Below are 19,565 nucleotides of genomic sequence, written 5' to 3' on the forward strand. Positions count from 1 at the left end.
GCATTTTTCCTTTGGTGTTTAGTCATTGTGGCAGGGGGTATCATGGTCCACTCGTTCCACTTTGATGTCTGGCCTGGATCCTGAAGGGACTGCCAATTCTGGGCAGTGGGGACTAGCCTGGGCTGGGGGTCCCACAGCATGTTCTGGCATGGCTGACTTGGGGCGTGTGGGCCTGGCCACTCTCAGGTCTCTCAGGGTGGCGGGCACAGGCCTGGGCTGGGCTTCCTACAGCACCTGCCTGTTCCAACATGGCTATCTTGTGGCATGTGGGCCCGGCCTACACATAATATTTTAAATGTCAGCTGTACTTTATATTGGTGTTCCTAAAGATACATATTTAAGGTCTCTAACTCCAGCCTTAACAAAAGTTTATATGTGTTTCAAATGTGGTTTGGGCTCTGAGTAGGATTTATAATTCCAATCCCAAAACTTATCCTTTTTTGGGATTATTATAGGGGTTAAATTCTTCTATTTAGCAGGCAGTTTAAGTGAGTGTTGGGCTGATCTTCTCTGGGATAGAGTCTGTGGGTGAATGCCCTGGCTGAATGCCCAAGGAAATGGCCAGGGGTAGACAACCTGTACCTTAAAGGGGTAAAACCAGTGGATGAGAACCAGGTTCCTTCCACTCAGTGTGGGGAGGGACAGAGAGAGAGACAGAGTCTGAAAGAGTGACAGAGATGACTGGCAAGCCCCCAGCTGTTCCAGTTATCCCACCCCAGGTTCTGCATATATGAGGGAAGAAGCCATTTTGGACATCAGCCCAGTTGAGCCCACAGTTGACTCCAGCCCCTGCTGACATTTGACTGCAAGCACAGGAAAGAGCTCACAGGAGAGCTGCCCAGTTGAGCACAGTTAAGCTACACATTTGTGTTTTAAGGCATTACATTTTGGGGTGGTTTGGTGCATGGCAGTAGATAACCCAAATGTGAATGAGATAAGGAAAGATTATAGAAATTATATTTTGATTTCTCCAATTTAAAATATAATAAATTTTGTACCTAGACTAACGGACTTCAATAGAGTCATCTTAACTGCTAGTCACCTTTTATTCTTTGTGTAACAGACTATTTCTTTTTTAAAATAATTTTCAGAGACAGTAGACAGAGTGGGATTGTAACAAAGGTGTTTCAGGTAGACTACGAACCACCAAATACAGTCTCTTCTGAAGACAATGTTGAAAATGTTCTCAAAGTTTCTTCAAAGCAGGCAAGTAATGAAACTATAATACATTCAGAATGTCACTATATTCTTGACTCCTTCTCAGTGGACACTGTTCCCTTTCATTACATCACCTCTACTCACAGTCAGGTCCTTATAATTGAAGTCATTATCAACCACTGCAAAGCATCTTCACTGATTTCCAAGCCTTTGTCAGTCCCTCCTCTGTGCTGAAGATTGGAATTCCTACTCAGCATGCCTGCCCATGCTCTAATGTCTTTAGTGATTCTCTCTTACCTACTGCAGAATGCAGAAATCTTCAGCTTGCCATCCAAGTAATCAGTTTCTGTCCTTGGTCAGCTTCTGTTGCTTTGTCTGTGACCCCCGCTACATATACTCCAGCCAAACTAAACTGTGTGTGCTGTGCTCTATCACTGCTGCCCTAGCTCCCATGCCCTTCCCTTTTATAAAATGCTTTGAATGTGTGATTGCATTGTTCCTTCTCTGTCTTGCTGTAAGCTCCAAGGTTGCAGAGGGCATGGCTGCCATACACATTGCCTTCACAGAGGCAGGCAGGAAAAGGTGATGAGTGTATGTATGTTGAATAGATGCATTAGGCTAGTAAAAGCCCTTAGAGGGCATAGACTTCTATTATGTTGAAGTCATCATCCCAAAATATCTGCCAAGTCTCACCTCTTTGGAGACTCAACTAGTCCTATCTAAGAAGGATGTTAGAATCTTCATTCCCTGGTTTGTGCGCATCAGTGAGATAGATTCAAGGAGCAGGGCCAAAGGATGGGCTAGCCTGTGGTAAGGTAACCAACCAAGAGGTCTCAGTCATGCGGGTCTTGTTGGGAGCAACAGAGGAAATTTGTGGGGGTGTCCTTTAAGCCCAGCCATGGCCCTGAGGCCAGAAAGGAAGCTGTGGGACCAAAGCAGTGGATGCAGGCATGGGGTGGGGCTCAAGTGTGATCAAAGCAAGGATCTGTACTGGGCTGAGGCAGCTAGCAGAGGCTGAGGCTGTGAGTGTCAGCAGGTGCTCAGGCTTTACTCAGGTGTAAGAGATGAAGTCCATGGAGAAGAAAGTCCAGAGAGAAGAGTATTTAAGAACTGTATGTGGGCAGGTCATGTATATAAGTTCTATCTTGGTCTGACCCCACCCTCTCTTTGTTCCCTGGATCTGGTGGTCCCTCTGTTATTACTGAGACTCCTCTGATTGTGACATCCTGCCTACATGTGCTGCCTCCTGTCTTGGCTACTTGATCTGGTGGGGCCTACCAGCCAAACATGCTGCTAACCAAGTAGCCCAGATACAAATCTAGGTGTTTCCAAAGTAAAGTGAAACAGGGATCACATTGTAAAAACTACTGTAAACACTTTTGAGTAAGACATGCATGCCATCTCTGTTATGTAACTTAATTTTCACATTCCAAATGGGCACAATCAAATGATTGATATGCAATCTCTTTATTCCTAGGAATTAAAAAATGGATTTGTTGGATTGAAACCAAGGAAGAAATATAAAAAAGCTGAAAATAAACCTAGTTGGAATGTTAACCTTAGAAAGTTTCCAGGTAAGATGTGATCAAATTTAGGGTTTAGTATTCTAAATCTACAAAACAGGTTCACTGCATATTTTCTTGTCTGCAAAAGTGTTGGAAAAAGAAATCCTGGAACAGGAAACTAGGCGGTAATTTGAATTTTAATGTCCTAATTAATAGCTTAAGACCATGAGGGATTACCAAGTGGTCCAGCAAAGTCAGATTTATTGACACATTGTGACAAGTTGAGACCACACACTGGGGAACCATGGGGTGTCTCAGTAAACAAAGGAAAATATGGAATTGTAGGGTTTAGAGGAAGGGTGGAGTTTGGGTGGAATTTAAATGAAAGCAGAGTTTCGATAGGCTCAAGCAGAGCTGAGCTGTGTTTGAAGGGGTCAACATCAAGTGTGCACTGCGGAGGGGACCCAGAGTTCTATGACATAAACAACTACAAAGATAACATGTGAGATGTTGTGTTCAAAAACCCATATCAGGGCCGGCCCGGTGGCGCACTGCTACAGTGCGCCGCTTGGGAGCGCAGTGGCGCTCCCGCCGAGGGTTCGGATCCCACATACAGACCGGTTCCCGCTCACTGGCTGAGCGAGGTGCGGGCGCGACACCGAGGGTTGAGATCCCCTTGCCGGTCCGGTCCGGTCCGGGCGCGACACTGAGGGTTGCGATCCGTTGCCGGACACGAAAAAAGACAAAAAGGAAAAAAAATAAAAATAAAAATAAAAATAAATAAAAAATTTAAAAAAACCATATCTGAAGCTCTGCCCCAGGGTTGGAAATTGAGGCTGCTTCTCTATGTCAAAATGACTTAGATCCTCCAGGCAATAGTTGGATGTTCCATTCTTACTAACCTAATATCAAACAGCAAAGTTTCTGATAATCTATGGTTTTAGAGAACAAGGTTTCCCAGTGAGTAAAAAGCAGTAGACACTCAAAGAGAGGGCTGATATGACATTTGACCCCTGCAGTGTGTCCTTGGGAGAACTATGTTTCCTGCTAATTAACCTTGCCATTGGGTTGATCTATCTGTTTTCCCAGCCTGATGTGGAATGTTGTAGAATGTAGCAGAGAAGATTATTTGCTCAGTCTAGGCTTATTTTTTTTCTCAGTTCTAATTCAACAAGTGGGGTCTCTATATAATTGTTACTTCTAGGGAAAAAATGTGATGACAGTGGCCCCTTATTAAAAGGTTTCCAACTGTCAAGACATCTTTGCATGATTGTATATAATTACAGATCCTCACAGAACAATGTTTTTAATATTGTAGACCTTGATGTAGGTGAAAGAACTGACCCTAAAACTTTGAAAGACCTTCGCTTCTCAGAGAGTCCACTGGAAATTCCAGCTTACCGTGAAGGAACAAGTTCTAGACCACCTACCCGCCAGTCTCAGGTAACTTCTAAGGAAAATCTTTAGGGCACTGAAATACTTCCCATATTTTTAATGCTTTCCATGAAATACTTTAAGGCAGTGTCTCCCAGTCTTTTGACCATGTGCCAGGCACAGTTCCAGTGCTGGGCATATTGTGTTGGACAAGCAAAGTCCCTGTATTCAGGGGACTTACATTTCACTGGAGTTGGGGGCAGACAGATAATAAGTAAAAATCAAATAAAAATTTAAAAACCATGTAAGTGTCATGAAAAAGATAATCTGGATAATGAGATAGAACAGAGGCTCTCAACGTGTGGTTCTTAGACCCATAGCATCAGCATCATGTGGAAACTTATTGGAAACACACGTTCTCGGGCCCCACACTACACCTATTGAATCAGAGACTCTGGTCGTGGGTCCAGTAATCTGCATGTTATTTAGCTTTCCTTCTGATGTACACTCAAGTTTGAGAGCCCGGGGGATAGAGATTGGCTATGGAGGAAGAACAGTATATATGGGCCAAATGAAGCTCAATGGCAGGCCAGATTTGGCCAATAGACTACCACTTTGCAACTTCTGGTCTAGGCCACATTAGATGAGACACAAAAGTGATGAAAAACCTCTGAGTGCTCCCCATTTCCTACAGAGTGAAGTCCTAAGTCCTAAGCTCAGCATACAGGCATTGTGGTAGACAAAGAATCTACTGGGTCAGGTAGGCCTGAGTTCGGGTCATGTGCTTTTAATGTGAACTCAAGCAAGTGACTCAAACTTCTCTGAGCTGTAGCATCCTCATCTCAAACATGGGTATTATATATGCATCTTGATATGATACACTGAGATGGACACAATATTATTTCTCTGGAATTTGTACCAAAATGCACAACTCAATCCAATCATGAGGAAACATAGGATAAAACCAAATTGAAGGAAATTTTATGAATTAACTGGCCTGTTACTCTTCAAAAATGTCAAGATTATGAAAAATAGGGCCGGCCCATGGCTCACTCGGTAGAGTGCGGTGCTGATAACACCAAGGCCGCGGGTTCGGATCCTATATAGGGATGGCTGGTTTGCTCACTGGCTGAGCGTGGTGCTGACAACACCAAGCCAAGGGTTGAGATCCCCTTACCGGTCATCTTTATAAAAAAAAAAAAAAAAAAAAGATTATGAAAAATAAAGACTGAAGAACTACTCCAGATTAGAGGTAACAAAAGGGACATGACAATTAAATGCAAAGTATGATATGGACTGTATCCTAGACTGGGAAAAAAATTATAGCTGTAAAGGACATTGTTGGTACAGCTGACGAAGTCTAAATAAAGATCTGTGGGTTAGATAATAATATTGGATCACTGTTACATTTTCTGATTTTGATACACTGTTGAATAAGGATATCCTTGTTCTTAGGACATGCACACTCAATTATTCAGGGGCAAAGGGATGTCGTGAATGCAGCTTATTCTCACTTGATTCAGAGAGAGAATGAAGGCAAATGAGACTGAACGTTAACATAAACAATTGGTCAAGCTGGGTGTACAGGAGTTATTTGTATTATCTTTGCAACTTTTCTGTACATTTGAAATTATGTCGGGCCAGCCCGGTGGCGCACTCGGTAGAGTGCGGCGGCGCTCCCACCGCGGGTTCAGATCCCATATAGAGACCGGTCCGCTCACTGGTTGAGCGCGGTGTGGGCGTGACACCGAGGGTTGCGATCCTGTTACCGGTCACGAAAAAAGACAAAAAGGAAAAAAAAAGAAAGAAAAGAAATTATGTCAAAATAAAGTATTACATGGGCCGGCCCGGTGGCACACTGCTACAGTGCGCCGCTTGGGAGCGCAGCGGCGCTCCCGCCAAGGGTTCGGATCCCACATACAGACTAGCCGCTCACTGGCTGAGTGATGTACGGGTGCAACACAGAGGGCTGTGATCCCGTTGCCGGTCCTGGTCCGGTACGGGTGTGACACTGAGGGTTGCGATCCGTTGCCAGTCACGAAAAAAGACAAAAAAAAAAAAAAGGAAAAAAAAATAAAGTGTTACAAAAATAAAGTAAAATGGGGATAATATAACCCACCTCATAGGGTCGTTTTAAAATGTCAAGGAGATAATGGCTACAAAATGCCAAGCAATTTTACTGCTATCAGACCTGCCTGTAAGTGTTATTTTCTCCCCTTCACATTCCTTCACCAGCCTTTCTTTCTATCCGTTCTCCTGCCCCTTGGACCTGTAGACAGCATCAAGCCCCCTGGGTCCCAGGATAGGCCATGAGCTGCCCCGCCACTGTGCCTTTGCCAGTGGGTTTCCTCTACTTGGAATTCCCTTTGTCCTTCTGTCCCAGGCCCATCTCAGATGTTACCACCTCTGAGAAACCCTTCTCCCCTGGAACTAGTGAATGTGATTATTCCCTCCTCTAGATTCCCATGGGACTTGTATTGGTTCATTTTTTGTTGCTTATAACAGAATAACTGCACCTGGGTAATTTATAAGAAGAGAGGTTTATTTGGCTTACGATTCTGGGACACCTGCATCTGGCATGGGCCTCAGGCTGCTTGTACTACTCGAGGCAGAAAACGGCAGTCCAGTGCAGGGGTACAAGCAGGTCACATGGAGAGAGGAAGCAAGAGAAAGAGAGGGGGGAGGTGCCAGGGTCCTTTAAACAACCAGCTCTTGCAGGAATAGAGTGAGAACTCACTCACTACCCTTCTCCCCTAGGGCATTAATCTATTCAAGAGAGATACACCCCCGTAACCCAAACCTCTCCCAACATTGTCAAGTTGGGGATCAGATTTTGACATGAGTTTTGGAAAGCACCACATCCAAACTCTATCAGAACTCAACACAAATGTGTTACCGTACTGAACCCATAGTGTTTTATTTATTTATTTATTTATTTTTTGGTGGCTGGCTGGTATGGGGATCTGAATCCTTGACCTTGATGATATAACACTGTTTCAGTTGTTTTGTATGTACACTAGTTCAGCACCTTTAGGGCAGGGACCATGTAATATTTATCTTTGTCCTTTTCCGTGCATCAAGCACAGTGCCTGGTACAAAGTGGAAGCTCAAATAAAAATGTATTGAAGTGAGTTAAATGTTTCTGGATAATATAATAGCAGGGAGTTGCTACACATGTTCTTACGGGTGGATCCTTTTAAGTTTCCTAGAGATATAATCTTTGAGAAAAACAGATGCTAAATTACATTTTTAAATTCTAAAATCTGGTCTGTAGGATAGTGAGTTCAGACATCTTTTATTGCAAACTCTTGTTTTTAATGATTATGAATAGCACTTATGTAATTTTTTAATGTTGGATACTAGAGTAATAATTACTTATGACTTTCCCCATCATGGTTTTAAAAAGATGAATGCTGGATATTATACAACAAACATTAAAATTAATTTTTCATAGAATTTTACTATATCATAGCCTTTACCATGTTATATTGACTGTGTATGTCTCTATATATCTATATTCTTAATTTTAGTCCCCTGGTTTTGCACATATAACTGGCCAAAAGAGTTTAACACGCACAGAGATCATGAGAATTCAAAGGGAGACAAACTTCCTCAAGTAAGTGTCACATTCTCTTTACTCTGTCTTAAATCCTACCAAGATACATTGTGGTCAAAGAGAATTTAAAGGTGGGACATAACAATGGTTTTGCCCTTCCCAACTTTTAAAATTAAATTTTGACAGCTTTTTAAAATGTATAAGTAATGTACAATAAACTGCATACATTTGAAGAATTCAGTTGATAACGTGTATATAACCATGAAATTATCACCACAGTCACGAAAATGAACAAATGTATTCCCTCTGGAAGTTTCCTACATCGTACCCTCTTGTAACCCTTCCCTTTCACTCCTTCCCATCCCCAGGGAACTGGTGACCTGTTTCTTGTCACAATAGCTTAGTTTGCATTCGACTGCACATGTAAATGGAATAATTCAGCATGTATTCTTTTTGTCAAGCTTCTTTCACTCAGCATAATTATTTTGAGATTCATCCATGTTGCTGCTGTATTAAACATCTATTTCTTTTTATTGCTGAGTAGCATTCCATTGTATGGATACACCACAGTTTGTCTATCCACTCATTATTGGGCATTGCTGTTATTTCCACTTTTGGGCTATTAAAGGTAAAGTTGCTATGAACATTTGTACATAAGTCGTTGTACGCACATATGCTTTCATTTCCCTTACAGTAAAAATACCTTGAAGTGGAATGACTGGGTCATATGACAGGTAGATGTATAGCTTTTTAAGAAACTTTCAAACTGTTTTCCAAAGAGATTGTACCATTTTATATTCTCACCAGCAGTGTATGAGAATTCCAATTTCTCTACATCCTCACCCATGCTTTAACTTTTATTTTTGCTCATTCTAGTGAGATTGTAGTGATATCTCATTGTGGTTTTAATTTGCATTTCCCTAGTGACTAATGATGTTGCATCTTCTTTGGTAAAGTGTCTGTTCAAACTTTTTGCCCTTTTAAAGAAATTGAGTTATGTATCTCCTTATAGAAGATGTTCTCCTTTGTCAGATATATGTTCTGTAAATATTTTCTTCCAGTCTTTGACTTTTTATTTTCTTACTGATAATTTTTGAAGTGCTGGAGTTTTTTATTCTTGTTTTTTTTTTGTTTGTTTCGTTGGTTGTTTTCTTTTGGTGGCTGGCCAGTGGAGGGATCTGAACCCGTGACCTTGGTGTTGTAACACTGCACTCTAACCAACTGAGCTAACCAGCTAAAGTTTTTATTTTTGATGAAATCCTATTTATTTTTCTTTCAAATCATTCTTAATTTGTCATATTTAAGAAATCTTCCCCAAACCCAAGATGTATTCTGCTCACTAAGATTTTGTCCTATGTTCTCTTCTAGAAGTTATCTCTCTTATGTTTAGGTCTATGATCTCTTTTTAGTTAACTTTTGTATATGGTGTGAAGTAAGGGTTGAGGGTCATATTTTTGCCTACGGATAGCCAGTTATTCCAGTACATTTTTGTTTTAGTCTGTCTTGTGTTGCTATAACAGAAATACCTGAGACTGGGTAATTTATAAGGAAAAGATGTTTATTTGGCTAAACCATCATTAGAGTCTAAGAAAAAGTTGTAAAATTGGGAAAACATACTGTTTTAGTCCGTTTTGTGTTGCTATAACAGAAATACCTGAGACTGGGTAATTTATAAGGAAAAGATGTTTATTTGGCTTACAATTCTGGGACAGCTGCATCTGGCATGGGCCTCAGACTGCTTCTACTCATGGCAGAAAGTGGCAGGCAGCCGGCGGGTACAAGCAGATCACACAGCGAGAGGAAAGCAAGAGAGAGAGAGAAGGTGCCAGGGTCTTTTTAAGCAACGAGCTCTCGTGGGAACTAATAGAGTGAGAACTCACTCATTAATCCTCCCTCCCCCGGGGAGAGCATTAATCCATTCATGAGGGATCCGCCCCCATGACTCAATCAGTTTCCAACACTGCCACAGTGGAGATCAAATTTCCACATGAGTTTTGGAGGGGACAGTACATCCAAACTCCATCAAATTTCTTGAAAACATCTTTCATTGTTGATTAGTATTGGAATATTTGAAAATCAACTGATGATATTTGCATGGGTCTAACCCTGGACTCTATTCTACTCCACTGATGTTTCTCTGTTTATTCACTACCACACTGGCTTGATTACTGTAGCTTTATAATATGTTTTAAAACCAAGTACTGTAAACTCTTCAGCTTTGTTCTTCTTATCAAGAATGTTTTGGCTATTCTAGGCCCTTTGTATTTTCAAATAAATTTTGAAATCAGCTTGTCAACTTTTGCTAAATGTCTGTGGGGTATGATTGGGATTGCATTTAATTTGTATATCAATTAGGGGAGTACTAACAATATTGGGTCCTGAAAATCCATCAAAATGCTATATCTCACCATTTATTTACATGTTCTTTAATTTCATCAATATTGAATAGTTTTCAAATCCTTTGTCAGATTTATCCTGTTGTAAATTGTATTGCTTCTAAAATTTCAGTTTCTCACAAAAAAGGCAGATATACATGATTTCCCATATGTGAAGTGTCTAAAGTAATCAAACTCAGAAACAAAAAGTAGAATGTTGGTTGCCAGGGGCTGGGGGGAGGGGTAAACAGGGAGTTGTTGTTCATTGGGTACAGAGTTTCAGCCATGCAAGATGAAAAAGTTCTAGAGATCTTTCTACAACAGTGTGCATATAGTTAACAATACTGTAATGCACACTTATTATTAAGAGGATAAATTTATATTTTATATATATATATATATATATATATATATATTTGCCACAATAAGAATTTTCAGTTTCTTTTTTTTTTTTTTTCCTTTTTGTCTTTTTTCGTGTCCGGCAACGGATCGCAAGCCTCAGTGTCGCGCCTGCACTGGACCGGACCGGCAATGGGATCGCAACCCTCGGTGTTGCTCCCACACCTCGCTCAGCCAGTGAGTGGGAACCGGTCTGTATGTGGGATCCGAACCCTTGGCGGGAGCGCCACCATGCTCCCAAGCGGCGCACTGTAGCAGTGTGCCACCGGGCCGGCCCCAGCCCAAAATTTTTGATATGTAGTGTTTTCATTTTCATTCTGCTAGGGTGAGAATCTCAATTAGGTTAAGTTAGTTGATAGTATTGTTTAAGTCTTCTCTATTGATTAGTGTTTGTATGAGGTGTGTGTGTGTGTGTATATATATATATATATACACACATACATACATATATATTATTTATTTATTTATTTATTTTACATCCCTTTACTTTTAATTTATTTTTGTCTCTATTAAACTTAAGATTTTTTTAAAGCAGCATATAGTTAGGTCTTGCTTTTTAAAAAATTATATCGGGCCGGCCTGGTGGCGCACTGTAGCAGAGGGTTCGGATCCCACATACAGGCCGGTTCCCACTCACTGGCTGAGCGAGGTGCAGGTGCAGCACCGAGGGTTGCGATCCCGTTGCCAGTCCCGGTCCGGTACGGGCGCGACACTGAGGGTTGCGATCCGTTGCCGGACACGAAAAAAGACAAAAAAAAAAAGAAAAGAAAAGAAAAATAAAAAATTATATCTGATAATCTTTGCATTTTAACTACAGTATTTAGAGTATATAAAGAGCATTCTAAATGATGCTGCATTACATATGAATGTTTTCCACCTTGGCTGGTGTGAGCATGAACTTCCAAGCCCTGTATGAGTCCTGAGGATTGTTTCTTCTGATCCCCTTTGACCTTGAGTTGTTTCCTCCATTACATGCACTGATCAGTAGTATATGTTTGAAGACTTGAGGGTGACGCTCTTCAAAGTTCTTAAGCTCTCTCTGTAGCTCTTCTCCAGTATTCTTTCCTAAAAACTCTAGTTGCCTAGACCTTCTCAGACTCCCAGCTCTATACTTTCAGTTCAGATAAGAGCAATGAGACAGGTTACTCCATGGACTGTTGAGCAAACTTCATGAGCTTTGGGGCTAGAAAGGAGGAAACCTGTTGCTCTGGGGGTGGGCCCAGACAGGAGACATGGTGAAATCTTGGTAGCGTGGACCAATGAGAAAGGACTGAATGGGATAAGGAATGTGGGAAGTGAACTCAACTGTAATGGCTGGTAATTGTTGGGATGCCATGGTGGAGACTGGTGCAGGCAACCAGGCAATCCCTCTGCACGGTATCCAAGCATCATAGTTGCTGAGGAGCAGTTCAGACCAGTAGGTGACAGGATGAGGGGCCCTTCCTGGAAACATAGCAGAAGTAGTGTATTCACAGGCAGCCTAATTCCAAGAATCCTTTCACTGAAAGATGGGATCCAGCTGCCCGAGAAAAGGAGTCAGCGATTTCTGGGGCAGGGCCTCAGGACTCTTAACAAGATGGGCAAAGAGAAAGGCAGGTCTTGACTCACAGTGACCCTCCAAAGTGCCAAGCAAGCAGACCAGTCGCTCAGACTGGTCTCAGTGGTCAGGTAGGAAGTCAGAAAAGTGCAATGTAAATATTACTGGAATTACCAGGGCTTACCCTCATACATGCCAAATCCAATATGATAGGACAAGCCAGAGCCACACTAAAAAGGGGCCAAGGCTGCTGATAAACTTCCTGCCACTGTCAGGAAGTGAGATGGACCTGGCCTTCAGGTAAAGAGCTCCAGAGGTTCCAGCTGTGAGGTCACTTTGTAATCACATGACCTAGAGAAGCAGCTCCTATCTTGTACTAGCCATTGAGAGCGGTCTGCTTGTGTTTTGTTTTGAAAACCACTAGAACACTTTTAGATTTTTACCAGTCTTTTTAATGTGGACTATCAGAACATAGCCGACCAGACGCCTGTTTTGTTGTAGGTGTGCCCACTGCCTTGCCCCCCGCCCATCTGATCCCTTTTCTCGCTTCTGTCAAGAATGTGGCTCTCCTGTCCCGCCTATACTTGGCTGTCGTCTCCCACCTCCGGAAGGAGCTCAGGTGAGCAGCGGAACTCTTAAAAACATCTTTCATTGGTTTATCTGACCTTTATTTGCAGCAGTAACACAGTGAACCACAAACAAATTCTTGTTGAAAGAATAACTGTCTGATTAGTCTCTTATTATCCAGATTTGTACTTAAGAATAGAAAAAACTCTTTGTAGTGTCGTTTCTTTTGAGTGGCCTTGCAGAAGCACAGGATCAGAAAGAGGTTGAGTTCTTATTGTTTTAATGAGGCATGCATGGACAAATAAATGTTTCCTACCTATTTGATATTTTCGCTCATAACCTGGGTATAATAAGGAAATATATTCTAGAAATAAATGGAGAAGTATGAATTACTTTATATATATGTATATCTATATATATCCATAACATGCATCCTTCTGTCCAAAGAAGTATAGATTGATCAGTATATTTAAATTTAAAAGCTTTGGTTAATTGATACTGTCCTATCACTAATTTTGTAGTTAATTAGAAGACATACTTCGCTTGCTAAAAATCAAAAACTTCACCAAAATGTGTTTGCCTTTTAAACACTTGATATTTTGGTTTTTTTTTTTTTTTTTTTTTTAGATTAGGGTTTACAAAATGAAATAAAGGGATCTGTGTTCTTGAGTGAAAAATGACCATCTTTAAAAATATAGTCGTTCAAAGTCCAGAGTTTTAGAATTGGGTTATGCCCTCAAGCAAGGGATCAGATACTATATGGATGTCTTTTTAAGTCTTCTTCATATTTATTACTCAAGATTGTTATAGAAATTAATTTAACTTGCTTCTATGATATATTTTGAACTCCTCAAAGAATACAGTGCAGAAAGTAAAATATGAACAAGTCCCATTGGTTTGAATTTTCCCTGTTTGTGTTAGTTCATGCAATGTCAGATTATTTTCTGCTTGCCTGGAATCAGATTTTCAGAACTTATTTTGTTTTAACCGGGAGAAAATGTTATCAGAGATTATAAATATTTAAAATGATGAACTTGAAAACATTTATATTGCCTTCCAAATTGTATTTATATTAGTACAATAATAGGCTATATAGTATAAGTAGCTTTGTATTTTAAACTAACCACCATTTATTGAATACTTACTGTGTCCTACTCTCAGCTGGGCTTCTGGGTTCAAAGGGGCAGGATCCTACTTCTAGACCCAAGACACTAAGAGTGTCAGTAGAGAGATGCAGAGGTGTGCCTCTCAGCTCCAAATTCATCCTTCATTGCCCTGCCTTGTGGTAACAGAGCTGCTCCCTTTCAGCATTTCTCTTTTGCCAGCAGGCTTGAAGTTAATTTTTGTTAGCAGAGGGACACTGCTGTTGGAGGGACACTGAAGAGAATGGGCTTGCCTTCTCATCCTGGTTCTGATATGCTTTACTCTCTTTTTGCTCCTTTTTGCTCAGCTAACCTGCAGGACACCCAGTTGTGCTGAAGTCTGTGAATTTCAGTGGTATCCCATGGACAACTTCTTAGTGAGTTCCACTGGTACTCTAGCCAGCTTCCCAGATAGTCACCCAGGCAGCCCAGTGGGCAACTTCACAGCAAGTTTCAGCAGTGTCCCAGTATGTAGTTTCCCAACATGTTCTGCCAGCTTCCCAGAGGGAGAGATCCTAATGAGTTTCACTGGACCCCAGTGGATGGCTTTTTGCTTGCCTGCTGCGGTGTGTGTCACCTCAGTGAACTTCTCCACTGTCCAGTGGGTGACAGCCACACCCAACTCAAGTCTGATTTCAGCCTTGGGGTTAGGGCAAAATAAGTGCTTCCTCCAAATTTGATCCTCCTTAGGTTCTCTGCCTCGGACACAGGGGTAGTGGCTCCTTCCTGCGCTTGGTATTGCTGCCCTATGTAGAGTCTGCTTTACCTGTTAGTAGGTAATCCCCTGTTACCAGTTAACAATTACATTAAACTTTCCATTTAATTCAAATTTAATTTAATTTCATTCAAATTACTGTGTGGTTTCTGTCTCTGGACTGGACTCTGACTGATACAGAATTGATACTAGGATTGGTCCAAACCTGTAAAAAGGGATTTTGAAAGTGGTTTGGTCTTGCCTGCTGCTCAAGATTGGAGCTGAGCTACTTGCCAGTGGGAATTGGGAATCTGGTAATCCCTAGCCTGAACTGGCATCACAATTAATCAGGCTATCACCTGTGGCTTCTTGTGAGGAAGTGCCACCTGAAGCAAATAACCAGATGGCCAAATAGCTGCTGCACTTGACTGCTATGGCAGTAACGATGACTACAAGGACTGTGGTGGGGGATGTATTCTTCTGGGTCCATGGGAGCATTTGCAGAAAGAAAATGACAAGCTTAGGACCTTTAAGTCATAGTCAGGGAACTGGAGAGCTCCCATGACAGCCCTAGAAGAATCTATTTTTTGTAGCTCTAGGGTTATATTGAAGAAAATCAAACAAAAAATTTAATTTTGTTTGTTGATGAGTTACAACATCAGCTGAATTCATCTTATCACGAAATCTCTTGTGAAAATTAGGGAATTAATTGGGAGAAGAATGGGATCCTGAAACGTGGATGGAGATGTCAGGTTGGACCCAGATGAAACTGATAATCTTGAACACTTGTAACTTTGAGCCTCCTTGCCAATGGATATATCTTGCCCTCCTGTCTGAAGATACTAGCCTTACTTTGCTTAAAATCTTTATAACTTCACCTGGGCTGTTGCGTTAAAAGGGGATGTTTATTTTCCTCAAAACCTATCAGAACCAGTGCTAGGGTCCCATCCCAGCATGCTGTAGGATGACAGGTGCACACTATGATCCGGGAAGAAATAGCATACACACAAAAATGAATGTTCACAGTTCTGCAGGCTGCAAGTTGAAGATCAAGCTGCCAGCATGATTGGTTTTTCCCAAGGCCTCTCTCCTTAGCTTGCAGACAGCCACCTTCCCACTGTCTTCACATAGCCTTTTCTCTGTGTACACACATCCCTGTTGTCTCTTCCTCTCCTTATAAGGACACCAGGCATATTGGATCAGGGCCCCACCCTTAAGACCTCATTTAACCTTAGTTACTTCTTTAAAGGCTCTCTTTCCAAATAGAGTTAGTTATATTAGGAGTTATGGGAGTTAGGGCTTCAACATAGGAATTTGGGGGTGGGGGAAGACACAGTTCAGTCCATAACACCAGCATCATGTGGAGGAGGGAATCCAAAGACTTAGGAAAACAGGAATTTTGAAGTGGGTTTATCATGTGTGTCTTGTACCCCCCAATCTCACCTGTTTCAGAAAAAGGACCAGAAGACACTTCCTTCAGTAAGGTATTGAGGAATGAGTTAGTGAGAAGAGCACCTGCATCCTTAAAATGTTCTTTGGTTGCTTTCCTTTGTAGGCTAGATATGATCATGTGGGATGCTGCCATTTAGATGGGCTCCTGATCTCAGTGGGGCTAATGGGATCCCAGAGTAGCTGAAGTCAAGTGGCAGCACTTAACTGCCAAAGACAAGGACAGCAGTGATGTTTTAGTAATCAGAATATGATCATGGTGTTCCTAGGAATGAAATAGATGGGCAGCCTACTAGTGTATTGCTTGGTTTATGTAACTGAAAAAACACTAAATCTTATAACTAAAAACTGACTTGAGTCACTTATGTTGGAGCACCCAAGTTTTTCACCCAGTTTCCAGACATAAGTCAATTTACAAATCCGGAGTCCCTTGATCGAAGGGGAGACTGGTCTCCTTAGGGAAGGACCCTTAGCTTTGCGAGTACCTATCATAAATATTCCTCAAAGACTTTCCCAAAGGGACCTGTTGCTTTCAGTAGAGTGACTGTGCATTGGAGAAAGGGAAATGCCCAAACCTTTGAGAGATTGCTAGATAGGGATCTGAATCCATGCTAATTTTTGGAGATCCAAAACACCACTGTGGTCACCCAGTAAAAGCTGGGACTTTAGGTGCTCATGTGGAGTCTTCTTACCTCAAGTCTGACTCATAGTTTTTGCTTCATGTATTTTGGGAGGTTTGTTACATTTATGCTATGGTATAAATGTTTCTCTCCCCACAAAATTCATGTTAAAATAATAACCCCCCAAGGTTGATAGTGTTAGGAGGTGGGGCTTTTGGGAGGTAATTAGGTCATGATGGTAGACCCCTTATGAATGGGATTAGTGCCCTTACAAAAGAGGCCCAAGGGAGCTTGTTTGCCATTCCACCATGGGAGGACACTGCAAGAAGGTGCAGAGAATGAACCCTCACTAGGCACCAAATTTGCTGGCACCCTAATCTTGGACTTCCCAGCCTCTAAAATTGTGAGAAACAAATTTCTGTTGTTCCTAAGCTATCCAGTTTATATTTTTGTTTTAGCAGACTGAATGGACAAAAAGAGTTTATGTACATTTATAATTGCTATATATTCCTGATATATTGACCTTTTTATCATCACAGAACATCTCTGTCTCTAGTAATATTTCTTATCTTAAAGTCCTTTATTCTCTGATATTTATTTATATAGCCACTCAGCTCCCTATGGTTACTTTACACCGTATATCTTTTTCAATACTTTTACTTTCAACCTATTTGTGTCTTTTAATCTAAGGTGTGTTTGTAGTAGGCAGCATGTTGGGTCTAGGTTTTTTTATCCATTCTAACAATCTTTGCCTTTTGAGTGTGGTGTTTAGTCTGTTCCCATTTAACGTCATTATTGATGTGTTTAAATTTACATATGCTATTTTGCTGTTTGTTTTCTTTTTGTATCATACCTTTTTGTTTCTGTTCCTCCTTTACTGCTTTTTTTGTGTGTGCTGAATTATTTTTAGTGTGCCATCTCATTTCTTCTGGGTTTTTTTTTTTTTTTCCTTTTTGTCTTTTTTACTGACCGGTATGGGATCGCAACCTTCGGTGTTGCGCCCATACCGGGGACCGGCAACAGGATCGCAACCCTTGGTGTTGCACCCGCGCCACGCTCAGCCAGTGAGCGGGAACCGGTCACCACATGGGATCTGAACCCTCGGCGGGAGCACCACCACACTCCCAAGCGGCGCACTCTCCAGTGCGCCACCAGGCCGGCCCTGGTTTTTTTTTTATACTTCAAGTTATCTGGTGCTCTAAGGATTACAATATGGACCTTCATTTATCATAGTCTATTTCAGAATAATTTAACTTAATTCTAGTAAAATACAGAAATTTTGCTCTAATATATCTCTTTTTCTTCTCCCTTTCTTTATCTTTTATGTAATATGTACTACTTTTATGTAATGTATATTACCATGTATGTTTGTTATACACTGAAAAATGCAGTATATAATCTCATGTCATTTTTAAAAGATAAGAAAAAATGTCTGTGGAGTCATGTTTATCCACATATTTGTTATCTATTCTTGTGAACTTAGGTTATCATCTAGTGTTATTTCCTTTCAGCCTGAAGAACTGCCTTTAGCATTTTTCATAAGATATGTCTGCTAGCATTTTCTCTGTCTTTGTATATCTGAGAATTTTTTAAAAATTTTATTTTATTAATTGAAATTTGAATTTAAATAGCCCCACATGCCTAATGGCTACTCTATTTAAGAGCAGCACTCTACAGAGAACAAACTTTATTTATTTATTATGATTTTTTTTTTCAAATTCTAAGATGTTGTAGAGCAGTAGGAATAGAGGAAGAGGAGGGGTAGGGGGAGAGGGATAGGGTGGGAGGACGAGGAAGGAGGGAGGGGAGTGTGGTTGAGGCCCATGGCACCCCCCTCATGGCATCCCTCATATTGGCAGAGGAGTCCGGAGGGCTTCTGGTGGCAGCTCAGTCATGGCTGGACTGGACGCGGACGTCAGGGTGGGAGGGCTAAGGCCCTCAGCATCCCCAACCCCAGTTCAGTAGCCCAGGATGCTTCCAGCAGTAGCCTGATGGTCATCGCTGGGCTGGATGCAGACGTCAGGAGAGTGTGGCTGAGGCCCTCAGCCACCCCCCAACACAGCTTGGGACCCTGGAGCACTTATGGTGGCTTCTTGGTAGTCGTTGCTGGGCTGGATGCAGATGTTGGGGGTGTGTGGCTGAAGCTGTCGGCCCTCCCCTAACCCCTTCTTCGGAGCCCAGGGGGCTTCCAGTCCTTCTAGGTTTTTTTTTTTTTTTTTTCCTTTTTGTCTTTTTTCGTGACCAGCAACGGATCTCAACCCTCAGTGTCGCGCCCATACCGGACCGGGACTAGCAACAGGATCGCAACCCTCGGTGTTGCGCCCGCACCTCACTCAGCCAGTGAGCGGCTGGTCTGTATGTGGGATCCGAACCCTCGGTGGGAGCGCCACCGTACTCCCAAGCGGCACACTGTAGCACTGCGCCACCGGGCCGGCCCCCTTCTAGGTTTTATAGGTGTTCTTTGGTGGTGTTAGACCTTTATTGGTTAATATCGGAAGTTTGTCTCTGATCTGTGGGTTTTTTGTTTTTTTTTTTCAGTTCTGTGTTGGATTATTCGCCATTCCTACCACTTGAACTCTGCACTGGAACTAATTTCTTGTTCTTTGCTTACTTCTAAAATGGGGGACTTCCTGTGGGGACCAGCACCTGAGCCCTGAGGTTGCACTAAATTGCCGCTTTGCTGCAATCCTCTGGGGAAGGCTTTTTGTGTAGCGCAGGTTTTAATTATTGACTTTGTAAGCACTTCTGGGTCTTGTGAGGTCTGGTACACCTGGATTGTGTGGAAACTCTGGTCTGGGCTTGAGTCTTTTCATCAAACTGTACCCCCCCTGCAGATCTGTACTCCTAACCAGTCTCTACTGAGTGGTCCTGTGCTTTTGGAGGGTAGATCAGCTGTCTATGCTGTGCTCCAGTGTTCCCCTGTTGGGTTTGTCTCCCCCATTGCCTACACTCCAGACACTTCCCATGGCATGGGCCATGTGCTGGTCCTTTGCAATGACTCACTGGCCTTTGGGTGGCTCCTTGTTTCAGTTGTCTGTGGCCCCTCACTCCTATATGGGTCCACAGGAACCCTGTTAGTGGCCTTGCTGGCCTGGGGGCCACCAAGGCCCTCTTCTCCCCTGCCGCCTCCAAGCAACTTCATATGAAGGGCACAGCTGTGGCTTTTATTTTTTTTTTTTTTTTTTTTTT

The 19,565-nt window shown here is 42.0% G+C and overlaps 1 protein-coding gene across 1 annotated transcript in view; it reads left to right on the forward strand.

The window, feature by feature from the left end:
• The window catches only part of DZANK1 (double zinc ribbon and ankyrin repeat domains 1), a gene marked incomplete at its 3' end in the record, with an annotated part of 42,108 nt that overhangs the window by 13,251 nt on the left and 9,292 nt on the right, over window positions 1-19,565 (forward strand). Inside the window, exons 4-8 of the mRNA XM_008585371.1 lie at window positions 1,092-1,206; window positions 2,636-2,732; window positions 3,982-4,106; window positions 7,568-7,653; window positions 12,406-12,523. Coding sequence (XP_008583593.1) covers window positions 1,092-1,206; window positions 2,636-2,732; window positions 3,982-4,106; window positions 7,568-7,653; window positions 12,406-12,523 — 541 coding nt within the window. The remainder of the gene's footprint in view (window positions 1-1,091; window positions 1,207-2,635; window positions 2,733-3,981; window positions 4,107-7,567; window positions 7,654-12,405; window positions 12,524-19,565) is intronic.

The sequence above is a fragment of the Galeopterus variegatus genome, unplaced genomic scaffold (genome assembly GCF_000696425.1).
Source record: "Galeopterus variegatus unplaced genomic scaffold, G_variegatus-3.0.2 Scaffold3538, whole genome shotgun sequence".
In the NCBI taxonomy this organism is placed as follows: Eukaryota; Metazoa; Chordata; class Mammalia; order Dermoptera; family Cynocephalidae; genus Galeopterus; species Galeopterus variegatus.